This window comes from Hyla sarda, chromosome 5 (genome assembly GCF_029499605.1).
Source record: "Hyla sarda isolate aHylSar1 chromosome 5, aHylSar1.hap1, whole genome shotgun sequence".
Lineage (NCBI taxonomy): Eukaryota > Metazoa > Chordata > Amphibia > Anura > Hylidae > Hyla > Hyla sarda.
This window is the reverse complement of record NC_079193.1, coordinates 302,191,518-302,210,441: the sequence shown is the minus strand read 5'-3', so window position 1 is coordinate 302,210,441 and position 18,924 is coordinate 302,191,518. Positions and strand designations below refer to the sequence as shown.

Genomic DNA, 18,924 nt, shown 5'->3' with positions numbered 1-18,924 from the left:
CGACCATGCAGTTTAGTTAACCTTTTATATTTTAACAGTTTGGACATTAACGCACGCGGTGGTACCACATATGATTTTTTTAAATAAAAAAAAATAGGAAATGGGGGTGATTCAACTTTTATTAGGGGGGCTTATTCACATTTATTCTCTTTTTATTTTTTATTTTAATTTTTTTACCACTTTTTACTTCTTTTTTGTTTTGTTTTTTAGCCTCCTTAGGGGGCTATACCATGCAATATTTTCATTGCATACACTGATCAATGCTATGCCATAGCATAGCATTGATCAGTGTTATCAGCGCTCTGCTGCTCCAGGCATGGAGCAGTAGATCGCCAATTGGATGATGAGGGGGCAGATAAGGACCCTCCCGTCGTCCAGTTAGCTGATCGGGACATCGCGATTCTGACGCGATAGTCCAGATGATCTCCGCTGAGCTGCCAGGATAGTCTTACTTTCACTTTAGAAGTCTAAACGGTTAATGCCAGGCATCGGCCCGATTGGCGGTGCCCGGCATTAGCCATGGGTTTAACCCGTTCTCTGCTCGTGAGAATGGTTTAAACCCCGTTAGCGGGACTCAGGACGTACAGGTACGCCCTGAGTCCTTAAGGACTCGGAAACAAGGGCGTACCTGTACGCCATGCGTCCTTGAGTGGTTAATGTTTTGTCAAGAGTAATTATTATTTTGTCTTCTTTAGGTATTATGCTTTAGAGGTCGCTTACTTCAAGTCTTCTCTTGACCGCAAGCTACTGGAACTTTTGTGGAATAAGTACTGGGTGAATACACTAAGCTCTTCCAGTCTCTTAACGGTATGTATCTCAAATGCTATTTCCTCCTTTGCTAATTTTACTGAGCCTATACTATTCCTTATTGTAACAGGAGTATATAGTATTATTTTTGTGCACTCCAGAAACGCAACTCATCATTTTATTCATGTTGTTCATGCTGCTTCAGCACTGGGACCCACTCGTGTGATGTCCACATGGCTAGTAGGTACTATATTAAACAGCCCCTGGAAATCGACTTACAGCATTTTTTATATGTATTATTAAAGTATAACCCCAGTTCCTGACACCCCATAATTCTGTCAAATGTTAAAGGGGGTAACCCAGTATTTATTTATTTTTTTTAATCTGATTGTGCTACAGGGGCTGTAAAGTTAGTGTAGTTCATAATGTAGTGTCTGTACCTGTGTTTGATGGCTGGTCTCGCAGTTCTTATGTGTTCTTTGCCCCGATGTTCTTTTTTGGCAGCACACAAAATGTGTGTCATTTCAGCTTTTCCCAGATTGCAGTGCGGCCTGAGACATTACATCACTGACCAGCTGTGGAAAATGAGTCTGCTTCAAAGGGTGGAGCGACTGCTGGGTGGGAGGGAGATCATTCTCCATAGGGCTGCAAGGAATTGTAGTTTCAAGCAAAGCTTTCAAGGCAGCTCAGCTGTGCTGCAATGGGTGGGATAGTTGATGTGTGGGAGGAAGAAAAGTGACCTCACACTTACAAACAAGGGATCCTGTAGTTGGAGGAAGGGAACTCCAACAGGAAATATCCATTTCACAAAAAGAAAGCAGCAGCGTTATGGTGGACTCGCAACATAGCCATTTAACCCCAACACAAGCACAGATCCTTCCTAAGCATGTCTATTACTGTCTGGCAGTTAAGTACTAAAATCACCTCATGGTTGATAACCTTTTTAAAGGGAATCTGTTAGCTCTTTATCATGCTTAGAGCTCAAGTGTGACGAAGCGTTGCTGAACCGTAGCCTGCATGCCTCCTCCCTCTCCCTGCCTTGATGAATTGACTTGCAGTGTTCAGTGCTGGAAATCGAGCCCTGTACATCTATCTCCAGGAGGAGATGCTCATGTGGCTTCCTTGAGCTTTGCGTATAACATGGAGCTGACAGATTCCCTTTAGTGCACAAGCGTGTTCTAGTAAAATAGGCTTGATACTCCTTTTAGATTCTCGGCAGAACAGCCATATTTTTCTCCCTGGCTTCAGCTTTCCTGATATATTGCTGTGCCAATGAATGAATCTGTTGTATCATTGCTTGCATCATTTACAAGAAGAAGTAAGGAGACTGTAATATGTGCTTACATAATTTATAAAACGAGGTAAGGCGGGAATAATACAAATGCCTAGATCTATTGCTTCATATCAAGAGATGTTGACCTCCAGTCACGTGGGCTTTTACTAAGCAACATTTCCCCAGTTTTTGTGAGTGGAAACCGGTCTCCTTTTACCGTGAAGCCATTTTAGAAGCATCAGTTGTGTTTCTAGCTTCTTCTTCTGCAGTGGGCTTCGAGGCAACATTGGCAAGAAAATAACCCAATATAGATCAGTTCTAAAAATATTTTTGAATTTTTAGGGAATAGCCAAGGACTGCTGGTTTGTGTCCCAGAGACCTGCTCTTCTATCTATCTGAAAAAGCAAACTGCACAAACCATCTAATGGCCAAATCTAATGCAGGTTCTAGAGTCCAGATCACGGTCTTAAAGGGTACCTCTCATCAAAAAAAAAACTTTTGAAATATTATAGATTAATGTATGCAGAATAACTTTACAATTGCATGTTATTAAAAAAATATGCTTCTTTCTATTTAATTTTCCACTTGGAAGAAATGACCACTAGGGGTCTCCCTACCAGTTTTGTTCCTGGTTTTATTTATCTGGCCAGGTAGTTTAGTTGATAGGACCCGCATCACTTGAGAAACCTTGGCGTGGTATGCGGGCTCAAGTGTGTCCTTCATATAAGGATATACTGGCTAATGTCTCAATTTTACATCAGTTTTGAGGTATAGCTAATGTCATTGTTTACATTAACCACAGCAGTGAAACCACATTGTGATCCATAGGTGCGGGTCCTCCACTCCAACGTAGGTGCACAACTGCACTTGGGGTTGGGCACCTTGTATTAACCTTGGATCACATCAATTTCTGTGATTGTTTAGTCTCCCTACCAGTCCTGGCAGCAAGCATTTCAGACTCATGCTGGAGTCCTAAACACTACGAGCTGCCAGTCTGCTTTGTTCTCAAAGGAGAACACTCAGAGCTGCCAGCCTGCGTTGTTCACAGCCTGTTTGGCTGTGAACAAAGCAGGCTGGCAGCTCTGAGTGTTTAGGACTCCAGCATGAGTCAGAAATGCTTGCTGACAGGACTGATCGGGAAAAATACAATAGAAAGAAGCATATTTTTCATTAACATGCTATTGGAAAATTGTTCAACATTCATTAATCTAAAATATATCAAAAGTTTATTTGATGAGAGGTACCCTTTAAAGGGGTACTCCACTGGAAAACGTTTTTTTTAAATCAACAGATGCCAGAAAGTTACAGATTTATAAATTACTTCTATTTAAAAATCTTAAGCCTTTCAGTGCTTATCAGCTGCTGTATGTTCCACAGGAAGGTATTTTTTTCTTTTTGAATTTCCTTTCTGTCTGACCACATTGCTCTCTGCTGACACCTCTGTCCATGTCAGGAACTGTCCAGAGTAGGAGCAAAGCCCCATAGCAAACCTCTCCTGCTCTGGACAGTTCCTGACCTGGACAGAGGTGCCAGCAGAGTGCACTGTGGTCAGACAGAGATGAAATTCAAAATGAAAAGAACTTCTTGTGGAACATACAGCAGCTGATAAGTACTGGAAGGATTAAGATTTTTAAATAGAATTTTTAAATAATTTACAAATCTGTTTAACTTTCTGGTATCTGTTGATTAAAAAAAATGTTTTCCAGTAGAGTACCTCTTTAAAGTTCAGGCAGCAAGAAGAGATCTTCCCACAGCACACATTTTCTGGTGAAAAATTCCAGGAGAGCTGGTTGAAACGTAGCCTTGCTGTTAGACACTTTTTATTTTTATTTTTTTAAAGTAAACACCGGATTTTTTCATTACAAAATGTGTGCTGTGGGAAGATCTCTCTCTCTTTTTTTTTTTTTTTTTTTTAATCTATCAATCTATAAAAATAAAAAAAATAGCGAAGGGATTGCGGCACTACTAGCCAGTGCAATGCATTGGGTGCCAGCTCCCATAACCGGATCACGGACCCAGTAGATGCCACAAATGCAATGGTGCAGCACTCCAAAGTCCCCCAAAAAAGGTGCAAATTTTATTGACTTGCGTTTTGAGCTTTTGTGTATATGTAATATATATATCTGTGGTCTTGGCTTGCCATTGTGTAAGTAGTTCTAACAACCCTACAACAAGAACTAACTAAGCGTCTGGAATTGTGTCATATCCGGTGCAAGGGGAATATGCCTTAAGGGGGTATACCCTATGGAATAGAAATATGAAATGAAAGAAAAAAGGGGAGGGGAGGTTAGTCGCGTGCATGTAAACATCAGAACCTGGTAAGCCAGCCGGGCGTATATATGCCCACAAGCCCCTCCCACAAACATAGGCTAAGCATTAGCCTTAACACGCGCACACACACATTTTTTTTTTTTTTTTTTTTTTTTTTTGTAATTAAGATTTGTGCTTTGTATCCACTTGAGGATTTTATGCCTACACCAGTGGTCTCCAAACAGTGGACCTCCAGATGTTGCAAAACTACAATTCCCAGCATGCCCCCAGCGGCGAGACCCCCGCGATCAGGCATCTTATCCCCTATCCTTTGGATAGAACAGTTCTTTGGAGATTCATCAAAGTCCGTACACCATTTGATAAATTTGGTGCACGTGTGCCACTTTCTCTGCAGAATTGGCAGACTAATAACAGCCAAAACTCGCACCAGATTTGATAAATTCCCCTCAGTGTCCGTAACACAAGGCTGAAGTCTAATCATTCTGAGCTTCCCCTGCTGCCGTGACATATTGGGGGCATGCCTCCTTACTCAAGTGGATGGATGGAGCTCTAGGACAGGCGTGAATGCCTCTTTAGTATCTACACTGCGTGCTGCTACGTTAAAGTGAAAGGATTTTTCCACTATAGAAAGGCATATGGCCATTTCTGCCAGGACCCCCATAATCCTCGGCCTCTTCAGATTTTTACCCTGCACGATGACACTCCCATCTGTTGGCTGTGCAAGGAACTGCAGCACGTTGGTTGCTGGATGTGTGGCCTATATCTGAATGTAAGACCAGTTAGGTGTAGTTGAGACTCGCACACATTAAAGGGATACTCCATTTTTTTTCAATCAACTGTTGCCAGTAAGTTAAACAGATTTGTAAATTATTTCTGTTTAAAAATCTTTATCCTTCCAGTACTTATCAGCTGCTGTATACTACAGAGGAAGTTCTTTTCTTGAGTTAAAAAAAAATAAAAAATTTTCAGTCTTATCACGTGCTCTCTGCTGACCCCTCTGTCCATGTCAGGAACTGTCCAGAGCAGGAGAGGTTCACTCTAGGGATTTGTTCCTGCTCTGGACAGTTCCGGACATGGACAGTGGTGTCAGCAGAAAACATGGTGGTCAGACAAAAAATAAATTAAAAAAGAAAATAACTACTCCTTTAATATAAATTCCATAAAGAGATTTGTGTCTAAGGACTGGTGAACACTAGTAATCCCTTTGTCTTTCCCTGTATGTAGCTCTTAGTCTCCAACCCTGCTGTACTTTTGTATTCTTGGACAAAATCAAACAAAATTAGCAAATTTCCAAAAAGCAAATGGCGTGCCAAATCGTGAACTGGGGGGGGGGGGGGGGGGGGGGGTCATGATGTCACAAGGGGGCTGGCGTGATGTCACAAGGGGGCAGGTGTGAACACGAAAGCCTGCACCTGGGGGGGGGTGTAAGTAGCATTTAGTGCAGTGTTTACCAAGCTGTTCTGTACACTGCATGAGCTGTAAGCAGGCAGAGGGACTGGACTGAATTTCATGGTTAGACGCATACATGTTAAAGGGTTTCTCCGCTCCCCAGAGTCTGGAACTCAATGTTCTGAACACTGGGTGCAGGCTTTCGTGTTCGCCCCTGCCCCCTTGTGACGTCACGCCCCGCCCCGTGACGTCACGCCCCACCACCTCAATGAAAGTCTAAAGACTTTCATTGAGGGGGCGGGTGGTGATGTCACAAGGGGGCTGGCGTGAACATGGAAGACCGCACCCAGCGTTCAGAACATTGAGTTCCGGATGCTGGGGAGCGAAGTAACCCTTTAAACAATGTACTCCTGCTGGGAGTTGAAGTTTTGCAACAGCTGGAGACACGCTTTGAAAAACTCGGCATTATAGTATACAAGGGTGTGGAAATTTAATTAAAAAAACAGAGCAAAATCTACTTGTCCCTCATGACGATCCACTTGTCCGGGCCAATTTTTGCTTTTACACTCTCGTTTTTTTTCTCCTCGCCCTATAATAGCCATAACTACCTACTATAATGATACCTTTTAATTTATCAATAACATATTCTCCGAAATAAAAAATATATATAATCGGTGAAGTGAAATTGAAATAGTAAAAGATAATTTAGCAAATCTGGTGGTTTTCTTTTCTACGCCATTCCCCTTGTGGTTGAGATAACATGTTGTTTTGATACTTTAGGTCGCCTCATTACAGCAATACCAGATTTGTATCGTTTCCGTCATGTTTTACAAATGTTTAAAAAATTCTGAACTTTTTTGAATTTTTTTTCTTGCCATTACAGGACCCCTGTAGCTTTATTTATTTATTTTATTTTTTCCTGCATACCAGGCTGTATGAGGGCTCCTTTTTTGTGCCATAATCTGTTTTTTTTGTATCTGTACCATTTTGCTATCGATCTGACTTTTTAATCGCTTTTTAACTTATTTTTCTGGGATATTATAAAAATTTCAATTCTGTGGTTTGGTAATTTTTTTTACATTCACGTCATTTACCGTATGGGATACATAATGTTATATTTTACGTCATTTACCGTTACATTTACGTCATTTACCGTATGGGATACATAATGTAATATTTTAATAGTTCGTACAATTATGCACGCAGCGATACTAATTATGTTTATTATTATTTACATGTTTTTATATAGGAAAAGGGGGTGATTTGAACTTTTAACATGGAAGGGTGTGTCTTTTAAACTTTTATTAAAACTTTTTTTTTTTAACACTTTATTAGACTTTTAGGAGGAATCATTAGATTCCTCATACAGAAGAATAGAGTTCTATTGAACTCCATTGATCTGTGTGCTCTGCGCTCCATTGATAGAGCCTAGTTGAGCCAGGATCTATCAATGACAGAACCACGGGACAGCAGAGAACAGAGGTAAGCCCTCCGGCTACCTCTATAGTGCATTGCCCCCTCGCGATCACGCTGCAGTGGGGCGATCCACCACACTAGCCCACCAGGGAGCATGCACATGTCCCTTTTAGATGCCGCTGTCAGCTTTGATCTAAAGTGTTAATAGTGTTAATAGCCAGCCGCGGCGATTGCCGCATGCTGGCTATTAACGGCAGCCCCGGCTACTGATAACAGCCAGGGGCTGCAGAGTATCGAGCGGGCACGAGTCGGGAGCCCGCTCTATACTCTCCTCTGAGCGCCGCCGCGCTTGTTAGGTCTGGCCCTGCTTGCCCGAAGCTGGGCTAAGGGCCGGAAAAATTCACCTGCCCGGCGGCCGGAATTGCATGTCCTGGGTGTCGGGCAATAGGAATTCCACATTCCCTGGTATATCTATATAAACACAGTATTAATAAATATGTTCGTTTTGGTCACTTCCTTGACAACTTTTTCAACTGGAACTTTAATATGTACTTGTATTTTTTATCTTATTTAATTATTAAAAAGCATCATATTGTATCTAATTGAGGTCATTCTGAACTAATTTTTTCTGGTAAAAAAAAAAAGCTTATATAGTATGGTAAAACTCCAGGTGTGTTTTTGTTTGTTTTTTGGTTTTTTCATGGATACTGGTTTATAGAATTTTTAAAGTAAGGTACTTTTTACATTAGGCCACAGTTCTTAAAGGGGTACTCTTGATGGAATAAAATGTTTTTATATCAACTGGTGGCAGAAAGTTATACAGATTTGTAAATTACTTCTATTTAAAAATTTTAATCCTTCCAGTACTTATCAGCTGGTGTATACTACAGAGGAAGTTGTTTAGTTCTTTCCAGTCTGACTACAGTGCTCTCTGCTGACACCTCTGTCCGTATTAGGAACTGTCCATAGGAGCAAATCCCTATAGCAAACCTATCCTGCTCTGGACAGTGCCTGACAGACAGAGGTGGCAGCAGAGAGCACTGTGGTCAGACTGGAAAGAACCACACAATTCCCCTGGAGCATACAGCAGCTGATAAGTATTGGAAGGATTAAGATTTTTAAGTAGATATAATTTACAAATCTGCATAACTTTCTGGCACCAGTTTGTTTGAAAATGTTTTTTTTTTTTTTTTTCAACTAAAGTACCCCTTTAAAATGCTTAAAGGTGCAGCGGCAATGTAAGGGGTGGTTACTCAGTGACTGGCAATGTGGACTTGTGGCCACGTTGCGACCTGTGATATACTGACAGCTGCCACTAGAGATGTGCAAAGTTACGGTGATTCGATTAGTCACGAACTTCTCGGCTCGGCAGTTGATGACTTTATCCTGCATAAATGAGTTCAGCTTTCAGGTGCTCCCGTGGGCTGGAAAAGGTGGATACAGTCCTAGGAGAGAGTCTCCAGCCCACCGGAGCACCTGAAAGCTGAACTAATTTCTGCAGGCTAAAGTCAGCAACTGCCGAGCCGAGAAGTTCGTGACGAATCGAATCACTGTAACTTCATTCATCTCTAGTTGCCACAAAGCTCACAAATGTTTTTTCTCAATTTTTTTTCCTTGTTTTTTTTTTTTTTTTTTTCACAGCACCTGAATGCCCTTTTAATAACTACATTCTTGACCTCATGCTCTCGGTTCTAAAGCTATTCTTTGTGTAGCTAATTTAGTTCATGTTGTTCCTTTTGGTAAAAATGTTCCTAGTATTAAGGTACATTCACACGGGCAAATTATGTGCGGAATTTCTGCAGCATATCTCTCTCTATTACAGATTTTCCTCTGACCCATTGAAGTAAATGGTAGCAAAATCTGTTGCAGATTTTTCACAGCATATACGCTGCGGAACTTCTGCTGGTTATCCACCCGTGTGAATGTAGCCTTAGGGTCTATTTACACGGCAGAATTTCCACTTGTGTAATTCCCCCTCAAATTAAAGCCCATAGACTTCTATGGCATTCCGCACTCCCATTCACACTTCTGAATTTCCGCTTGCAGAATTGGTGCGGAATCTGTGCAGAAATTCCGCAAGCGGAATTTCAGAAGGTTGAAAAGGAGTGCGGAATGCCATAGAAGTCTATGGGCTTTAATTTGAAGCGGAATTCCGCTAGCTGAAGTTCTGCCGTGTGAATAGACCCTTGGGATGTGGATGTTATTGAATGCAAAGGTAAAACATTTCAGCTGTGTGACAGAGAGCGCAAATTAATTCAGGGAACCATTCCTTCTATAGTCATGTGTGATTTACCTAGAAGTGTATCTGTGTGCGTGAAAAAGCTTTTTAAGCACCACAGCTGAAGTTATGTATTAAATCCATTACGCTGTACAAAATATACAATGCCATAAAATATAAGGATATTATATGCATATCTGGTTGTGTTTTAATATATTGTGTTTTCGACCCATAGAATGCGGACTACACGACGGGACAGGTATTTGACTTGTCTGAGAAACTAGAGCAATCTGAGGCTCAACTAGGCCGCGGAAGCTTCATGTTGGGGTTAGAAACACACGATAGAAAGTCTGAAGACAAACTAGCCAAAGCTACAAGAGACAGGTATTTTATCAAAATATATTAATAAACCATCTTATAGGGGATAAGTGATCGTGGTGGGGGTCCGACCCACTGTGACCCCTCAGATCCCTGGTACAGGGCCTGGCAAATTACCGTAGTCTGAGCCAATCAGCGGCTGTGATGAGACGCTCGTCTCAGCAGGTGATTGGCTGAGCAGGTTGTCACTTCGGCACATCCCCCAACGGTGAGGGGGCATTCTGCTCAGAGGACGGGTGAAAAGCCAGACCCCGTTCTGGAGATTGCAGGGGTCTCAGCGTTCATACCACTTGTGATCTGACACTGGGATAGGGGATACGTTTTTTTAGTTACCCCTAACAACCCTTTAACATCTCTGTAAAATGCTATCATTTCAAAAAAGCTTTGACGTGTCATAGAGGCATGTTAAAAGTATTGATCGGTCAGGATCTGGGTGTTCAGACCCCCACCTGTCACTAGAATGAGCAGAGAAAAGGCAATCTGATTGGTTGCTATGGGCAACTTTTCTCTGGACAGGTTTTGATAAATCTCCGCTTAGGTCTCTGATAGGTCAACAGTTTTGTGTGTGTGTGTATATGTATATGTGTGTGTATATATATATATATATATATATATATATATATATATATATATATATATATATATATATATATTGACCCCCCGACCTACAAGGGCCCGACATACGATCATTTCAACATACGATGGCCTCTCAAAGGCCATCGCATGTTGAAGGCAGCATCAACATACGATGCTTTTGTATGTCGGGGCCATCGCATAAACGGCTATCCGGCAGCGCAGACTGCTTCAGCTGCCACCGGATAGCCGTTTACGGTGCCCCGGGTGGTCCACTGACGATCACTTACCTGTCCTCGGGGCTCCAGCGCGTCCTCTTCGGGATCCCCTGCATCGTCGGCGCTCTCCATCGTCGTCATCGCGTCATCCAATAGGAGCGGCGTGCATAACAACGTGATGGCAGCGATGGAGAGCGAGGATCCCGGAGAAGCCGAGGCCTTGCCGGTGATGGAAGGCGACATCCAGGGCAGCGGTGACGAGCGGTGATGGTCCGGAGCGGCGGGAACATGTGAGTACAACTTCCTCTACCAGTGGTCTTCAACCTGGAGACCACTGTCCTGTACTTTACATTGCACGGATCACTCAACATGCGAAGGTTTCAACAAACGATGGTCCATTTGGAACGGATTACCATCGTATGTTGAGGGACCTCTGTATTATATAAATAATATATATAATGCTCTGCAATGAGCATGCAAGTTTATTTCAGTGGGAAGAGTGGAAAAAGCCAATGGCACATTTCTCTCTGGAACAACGGATCGAGCATTTTGAAATCCACCATTCATAATCCCTTTTTCCAACAATTTTTGCTATAGCGGGAAAGTCACAAAACCTCCACACACATTGACGTGTACCTGTCATTGCAAAAAAAAAAAAAAACTGTTGACTTATCGCAGGGACATATCAAAAGTGTTCAAACCCCAACCAATCACTGATTGAGGAGAGTAGCATGCGGCTGCACTCTTCTCTTCCCACTTTGTGATGGAGAACTCCCATAGGCTTACATTATGAGAGCTCACTTCTCTGCCTCATTCTACTGATTGGTCGGTGTCTGAACACTCAGGCTCCAACTGATCCAAGCCTTTGATGTGTCTCTGATATATCTATTTGTTTTATACTGATAGTTCCCATTTAAGATGTCTCCCACTTTTATTTTAATATGTGTATGGGCAGCTTATATGGTTTGTATCATGTTCATCACTCTCTGTTCCCTTCTTTTTCAGCTGCAAAACAACAATTGAAGCAATCCATGGCTTGATGTCACAAGTGATAAAAGATAAACTGTTTAATCAGATTAACACTTCATAATCCGATTTCTGCTGGTTCTTGTGTTTTTTTTTGTTTGTTTGTTTCTCTCTGCCCATAAGTTGCTTCTTTTATGCAGAAGCTGTAAGATGTCACCAGGTAGCACTTCCCATGTTTGAGCAACGGAATGCATAGGAAATGTTCATAACTTTTCAGCAGTACCAAACACTTTCAACAGGGTTGCTTTCTGTGCAAATAAAACTTCTGTGCAAAATGTGCAAGACTGTTTTCTTTAAATGAGGAGGGGGGGCGGGGGGGGGGGGGGGGTTGTTGCAAATTGTGTTGTTTGGTCAAATATGGTGGGTGGTTGTGTGCCACTTATCTGGCATAAAAAAGTCGAAATTTTTCACTGTTTACGCCACTGATACAATTTAAAAAACAATACGACATTGTCATAAATTATATCAGACATCTATTTCCGCTCATGGCTGGAGTAGATTTCAGAAAAACAGAGAGATGTGCATGTCCCTCTTAATAAATCTGGTGCATCTTTTCCCAGCACATTTCAGGTTAAGTCCAGTCTATAGGTACAGGTATTAGAGATGAGTGAACTTACAGTAAATTCGATTCGCCACGAACTTCTCGGCTCGGCAGTTGACGACTTTCTGCATAAATTAGTTCAGCTTTCAGGTGCTCCCGTGGGCTGGAAAAGGTGGATACAGTCCTAGGAGACTCTTTCCTAGGACTGTATCCACCTTTTCCAGCCCACCGGAACACCTGAAAGCTGAACTAATTTATGCAGGAAAAGTCATCAACTGCCGAGCTGAGAAGTTTGTGACGAATCGCATTTACTGTAAGTTCGCTCATCTCTAACAGGTATGCTTGGCACTTCCCTCCATATACTAAATCCCACTTTCCTTATTCAAACGCTCGGTGTTATAAGAACCGCTTAGCATAAGTCGCTGTCCAGATTAATGGGGGTGCGTATCCATAAAGCACAAGGCAGTCAATATATACTGTGATATGTAGAAAATATCAATGCACTCGTCCTGTCTTCAGTTGCAACAATCTTCATCCTTTATTTTATAGAAAAAGTGAGTATAAAAAAACAAATGCAGCGATACTGGGAGCTGAATGCAGGATGCTGCTAGTGTTCCATTAGGTGTGACAGCTGTTTCACCCACTTCGTCAGACTCATGCGGGTGAAACAGCTGTCACACCTAATGGAACACTAGCAACATCCTGCATTCAGCTCCCAGTATCGCTGCATTTGTTTTTTATACTCACTTTTTCTGTGAAATAAAGGATGAAGATTGTCGCAACTGAATACAGGATGAGTGCGTTCGGATTTTCTACATATCACAGTACATTTTAGGTTAAGACTTAAAAAATTCCCCCTTATGTGTTGTACCTGGAATGCTAGAGTACATTCAGATAGAAGTCTAATCATCTTTTTCGTACTATCATTACTGCACTACTGCTTAAAATGTTGCAGAATTTTAGTGCAATTAAAATATTGTGGCTTCCGCTTCTGCAGTGCTGAGACGCAGCCGAGGGAGCTCCGCCACACCGCACTGCAATATAGCACAGCCCCGCCGCGATACCTACTTCAAAGTAGGTGATAGTGGCCCTGATCACCTCCGCTTACCTGCAGATGGAGAAACTTGTGCTCCGCGTCGGGTCTTTGGCATCACAGCCCTCCTCTTCTTCCCAGCCAACGGGGAGTGTGGATCACAAGATGGCGGCAGGCGGGAACTCTCCTGTGCTGGAGACACCGCAGGACTCATAAGTAAGGGGCATTATAGAGGAGATTGTCCCGGGACTGTGAATTACAGGCTAAGCTGCTACCTCCACAGATCACTTCCACTGTAGAAGTTTCTATCTCGGCCGCATTAGTCCAGCTCTCAGCGGAGGTGGCCACTCACACATCTCAGATAAGAGTTTGAACAGCGTTACATTGCTGTTGATGATGATTTGGAGGTTACTAAATCTGATTTATACCTGCTGGTACAGTCTCATAAGGCCCTTCAAGACAAAGTGGAGGAACAAACAAATCTAGAAGAAACAATTTGAGGGTAGTGGGGCTCCCTGAGACAGTCCTGCACACTCAGCTTGCCATGCTGTGTTCCGTGGACATTCCTAAAGCGCTCGGGCTGGATGGCGGGTACCTTGTAGAGAGAGCGCATAGAGTGCCCCCCCCCTTCTGCGTATAATCTGAGACCTATTCGTGCTCTTAAGATAAGACAAGTGATTGTAGGTTATTTGATATACGCTGACGAGGACTTAGTTCTTCGCTCCTTCAAAAAGCGAACTACTCCGCTTATTTATCAAGGCCATAAGCTGATTTTGTTCAGAGATTACTCAGCAGATGTCACCAGTTCGTCCCCATATGCACAGCCCTGGTGAAACAACAAGTGCCCTTCACCTTACAGTATCCAGCTACACTTTGTGTTTTTGGCCGAGATGGCACTTCTACATCCTATCCAACTCCTGAGGCTGCAGCATTACTGTTGGACTCTGTGGACACCATGGATGTCACTACCAGATCTGCCCAGAAGAGAAGACGTGACGACAAGTATGTGAATAGTTCAGCTTTAGTCGGCTGAAGGACTCCGGAGACTCCCCGTGAGGGATATATCTGTGCCTCGGGCGCTCTAACGTACTGCTGACCATTTCTCTTTGTTGTATATATTTTTCTCTATTTTTAAGAGTTCTGTTGTTTCACTAATACCTGGTCTGTACTGGATCGGTCTGATTACTATATCTTTAGGCTGTTCTGTTGTGCTAATTATTTTTCTATTTGGTTCCCGTACTGGGACTCTACCTTTACAGCTTATTATGCCAACTGTTTGTGAAGCAGAGAAAATTCAGCTCGCCCTGTAACCTAGAAGTCGTCTGGGCGCATGGAAACCACGGTGCAGTGGAAGCAGGATACAGACAAGGAGAAATCCAGCGCTTGACAGGTGGAGTAAAATCACAAACGTTGTTATCATCTTTAAAAGTACAGTACGGGCATGTAGAAATAAAGCAGGGCTCGAACTTACTGAGCTCAAGTCCTGCTTCATTTGTACGTGCCTGTACTGCACTTTTAAAGAAGAAAGTTTGTGATTTTACTCCACCTGTCAAGCGCTGGATTTCTCCTTGTCTATATGCCAACTGTTTTCTGCACCACTAGATGGCGCTCCTATACCGTTCGTTTAATGATATGGAATTTCCCCATGATACTCCCTTCTTCTGCTGAGGTGTACCACGTTTACTACTTACTGAGGATGGTAGAAACCACTTACATGTCTATTGCATTATTTTATGTATCAGGGTTATTCCCCCTACTTGTTATAATCTGTTTCCTGACTTAGATATCACCGTTATATGGGTTTAGGGGAGGGGAGGGAGTGGGCCTCCTTTTCTGTTTTATGTCTATTCTGTTTTCTCTTTGCTTAGGTTCCCTGCCCACCCCACTATCGGTTGAGGAGATGATTGTTGGAGAGTGTATCGGGTGGTTGTGTCCCACCCGGATCCATCAGTGAAAAAAGTGAAGCCCTACTACTAGTAGATGCTGAGGGGGAGTGCCCTCGACTCAACCTTTTGTTCTTTTTTGTTTTGTTGTCTTTGTTATTGTTTTGTGTGCTCCTCCTATTTGTTTTGGTCATAAGATGCTCCTACCTGCTTCCTGGAATTGAGACGCCTGCATCTTTGGGTGTTGCATGTCCTCAGGTACCCACTCATATACCACCTCACACTTTTCACACTATGCCAGTTGTCTCGTGAAATGTTAATGGACTTCAATCCCCCTCCAAAAGACGTAAGGTGTTGCGACACCTTCACAAACTCAGAGCTGAGATAGCTCTTATGCAGGAAGCACATTTGGAGGAGGAGGAGGATTAAGAGGATGAAACAGTTATTGGTGGGGGAGGTTTACGGATCGCCAGCTAAAAACGGGAAGGTGGGAGTTTTGATACTAGTGCATAATTGCTTATCTCATAGGACTCTGACGGTAGGTTGTGCCATGTCGTTTTTGACTCTAGTTTAGGTAGACTTAGCCTACATTGTGTATATGCCCCTAATTACTTGCAGGGCCCCTTTTTTAGTTCTTTGCAGACGGCTTTGCAGGGTGATGGTGAGAGGGATATTCTAGTGAGGGGGATCTGAATACAGTTCATTCCAGTGATGAAGACAGACAACGTTTGCCTGGAATGACGGTTGCCCGTAGGGGGTCGTAGACTGTCTTATGTGACCTTTAACAGAACACTGCCTTGACGGACACCTGCAGACATTTACATCCTGATGGGAGGGAATTCACATTCTTCTCTCCTTTATGGGACGCATGGTCGAGAATTGATTACTACCTTGCCTCCCCTTCCGTGCTCCATAGAGTGGCGGAGGTTGGCATTGCGGACATTGTGATCTCAGATTCACTGATACTCCGAAGGGTTCTGACATATTGTGGCGTTTCCCCTCAGTTCTGTCTGCGGACACTACTTTTCAGGCTCATTTAACTAACTGGTGGATGTCATATTGTGCCACTAATGCTGAACATGCGGATAACCCACAATTGTTCTGGGAGGTGGCCAAGGCAGTACTGAGGGGACACATTGCGACCTACGTTGCCCATAAAAAGAAATCTGCGAAATCTTCCTTTCTAGTCGCTACGCAACTTCTTAGGGCTGCATATACTGACTTTCTTAATTCTCCAACTGCTGATAACAAGACTGTGTGGGAGAGGGCTCGAATGGACTTTAGAGAGAAGCAGGAACACATAGACTCACTGTTTAGGGACCAGCGTTCAGCCACTTATTTTCTGTTTGGCAATAAGGCGGGCAAAATTATGGCGAATATGGCAAGGGGATGGCGACCTGTTATGGACATCAAGGTCAAGACTGACAGCTCAGGTGTTAAACAGACGCATCCCAAGTGTATCAATGGTATTTTGGGGGACTACTACAAACATCTGTATTCTGAGGATACCTTGGATAGGGAGAGGGGACTTGCTTTCTTGAGGACTCTGAGCCTTTCCCACTTTTCGGAGAATGACCTGATGTCTCTGAGTGCAACAGTCACTGTTGAGGAAGTTGGGGAGGCTGTAAATGGACTAAAGCAAGGAAAAGCCCCAGGAACTGACGGCTTTGGCCCAGATTTTTACAAAAATAATGTACAGAGAATGAAGCGCTCGGCACCGGGTCTTGCAGTAATTCTTGTTATCGGGGTTAACTGTACCTTACCCTTGGGCGGTGCAATGACACTTAGACAGAGATGCGACAATGGAGAAAGAAAGAATTTCAGCGCAGCACTCACCCTTCCAGTGGTTTATTTCAGATCCGTGAACAATCCATATGGTGATCCAGGTACAGTGGGGTTTGTGGGAAGAACAGGAAAGAGAGCTCCGAGGAGCCCTTGCGGCAATGTTTTGCGGCAAAAAACGCTTGGTCACGCCTAGGCCCCCCACTTTACCTGGATCACCATACGGATTGTTCACGGATCTGAAATAAACCACTGGAAGGGTGAGTGCTGCGCGGTGATTCTTTCTTTCTACATACACCAGATTTTTACAAGATGCTTAGGGAGGAGGTGACCCCCACTTTGGAGGTGATCAATTCCATGTTGACGGACCAGGTCATACTTGCCTCTGGTAACATGGCTTACATAAAAGTAATACCAAAACCTGGCAAACCCACAAATTTGGCTTCTTCTTACCGACCAATATCTTTGATAAACTAGGACTGTAAATTGCTTGCTAAGATATTAGTCGACCGATTAGCCAAGGTCTTACCGAGACTGCTTGGCCCACATCAGGTGGGATTCATCAAGGGGCGGTCAGCAGTTACCAATCTCAGAGCAGTGTTGGCAGCACAGGATGCTGCTGGGCAAGGGACTTCCTCTGGGACTCCACCAGCCTTGCTAGCCATAGACGCTGAGAAGACCTTCAATAACATTAGCTGGACTTAGCTGGGTGATGTCCTGGATGAATTAGGCTTACAAGGTATTTTCAGGTTCTATATTGACACTGTATTTGGCCCCTGTGGCGAAGGTGTACACACCAGGCATCCTGTCCCAAACGATTCAACTACAAAAGGGGACGCGCCAGGGGTGCCCTGTCACCTTTGCTTTTTGATTTGGCATTGGAGCCCCTAGCGCGTCACCTTATAGATTCCTCCCTATACACGGGGATTAAAATAGTTTCCAGGAAACTCAAACTCTCCTGCTTTGCTGACAACATGTTGGTGTTTTTGGACTCTCCTGCTCACCAGGTGCACAACGTTCTGGAGACACTGAAGTTTTTGGCTCTTTTTCTGGATTTCGGATCAATCCGAGTAAATGCCAGTTGTTGTTCCTGGGGAGGGGGTGATTTCTCATTTACCTCACTCTTCTGTGAAGGTGGTCACCTCCCAGCTGACGGATCTGGGCATTAGAATAGGTCTTATACCTGCGGACCTGCACAATCTTAATTATAAACCTTTATTTCTTACCATTGAGAGGTCTTGAGAGATGGGCATCTTTGCCCTTGTCCCTGGTTGGCAGAGCGCACCTAGTCAAAATGATGTGCTTTGGGAAATTACTTTATCCCTTGCAGACCATCCCACTCTTATTGTGACATGTGGATGTCCGTTTTTTGCAGTCCCTAATCATTATGTTTCTGTAGAAGGGGAAGAGATCCTGTATTGCCTATAAGAAATTACAGTTGACCAAATGTTTGGGTGGCCTCAACATGCCATGTATTAGAACCTACAATTTAGCGGCACTCTTTTGACATGCTAGGGATTGGGTACTGGGCAGCTCATACTTTTCGGACATCGAGCTAGATGCAGTTGGTGGCTCCCTGGGACCTAGGCGCTTTATTGCACTCTAAATATTACACCAAAGAGGGTATATAAGAGCTCAAAAATACAAATGTAAATTAATGCAAAAATCTTTATTAGAATAAATCAGTAAAACATACATAAAATAAAGCTGGCACAGTACGATAACAACATGGATGACATGACGGGCTAAGGTGGTCACATATACATATCAGTAAACATACAAATAGTAAAGAACAGCCTATCATCTACTTATAAAGTAAAATACAAGTGTAAGAGTAATCAGATAGGGAACAAAAATAGTGAACCAGTACCAGAGGATATAGAAACCTTACCCAGGTCAATGCCAGACCCCTACATATGTTTCGCTCCATCTAGCTTCCTCAGGGGGCGTCTAAATATGCACTCTAAATATGCTGAACTGCCGACCCTGATTAGAAGTAGTGCTTTGCTACGCGAAACTATTGCCTCCTGGAAAGCTGTCCGAAAACTTTATGCCCTGCCTCTTATATGTCCTTTTGGGGCTCCCCAGCTTTTAAACTGGGGCATGACAACACACTTTTCAAAATGTGGAGGGATAGGGGAGTCTACACTTTGCTGACTTATTGTTATTCCCTAGG

At 43.2% G+C, this 18,924-nt stretch overlaps 1 protein-coding gene across 1 annotated transcript in view; it reads left to right on the top strand.

The window, feature by feature from the left end:
- COPS5 (COP9 signalosome subunit 5) overlaps nt 1-11,784 on the top strand; it is a 28,395-nt gene extending 16,611 nt beyond the window's left edge. Inside the window, exons 6-8 of the mRNA XM_056522092.1 lie at nt 696-807; nt 9,550-9,698; nt 11,489-11,784. Of these exons, the coding sequence (XP_056378067.1) occupies nt 696-807; nt 9,550-9,698; nt 11,489-11,573 (346 nt within the window). The 3' untranslated portion in view covers nt 11,574-11,784. The remainder of the gene's footprint in view (nt 1-695; nt 808-9,549; nt 9,699-11,488) is intronic.
- The last annotated feature ends 7,140 nt before the right edge of the window (nt 11,785-18,924 follow it).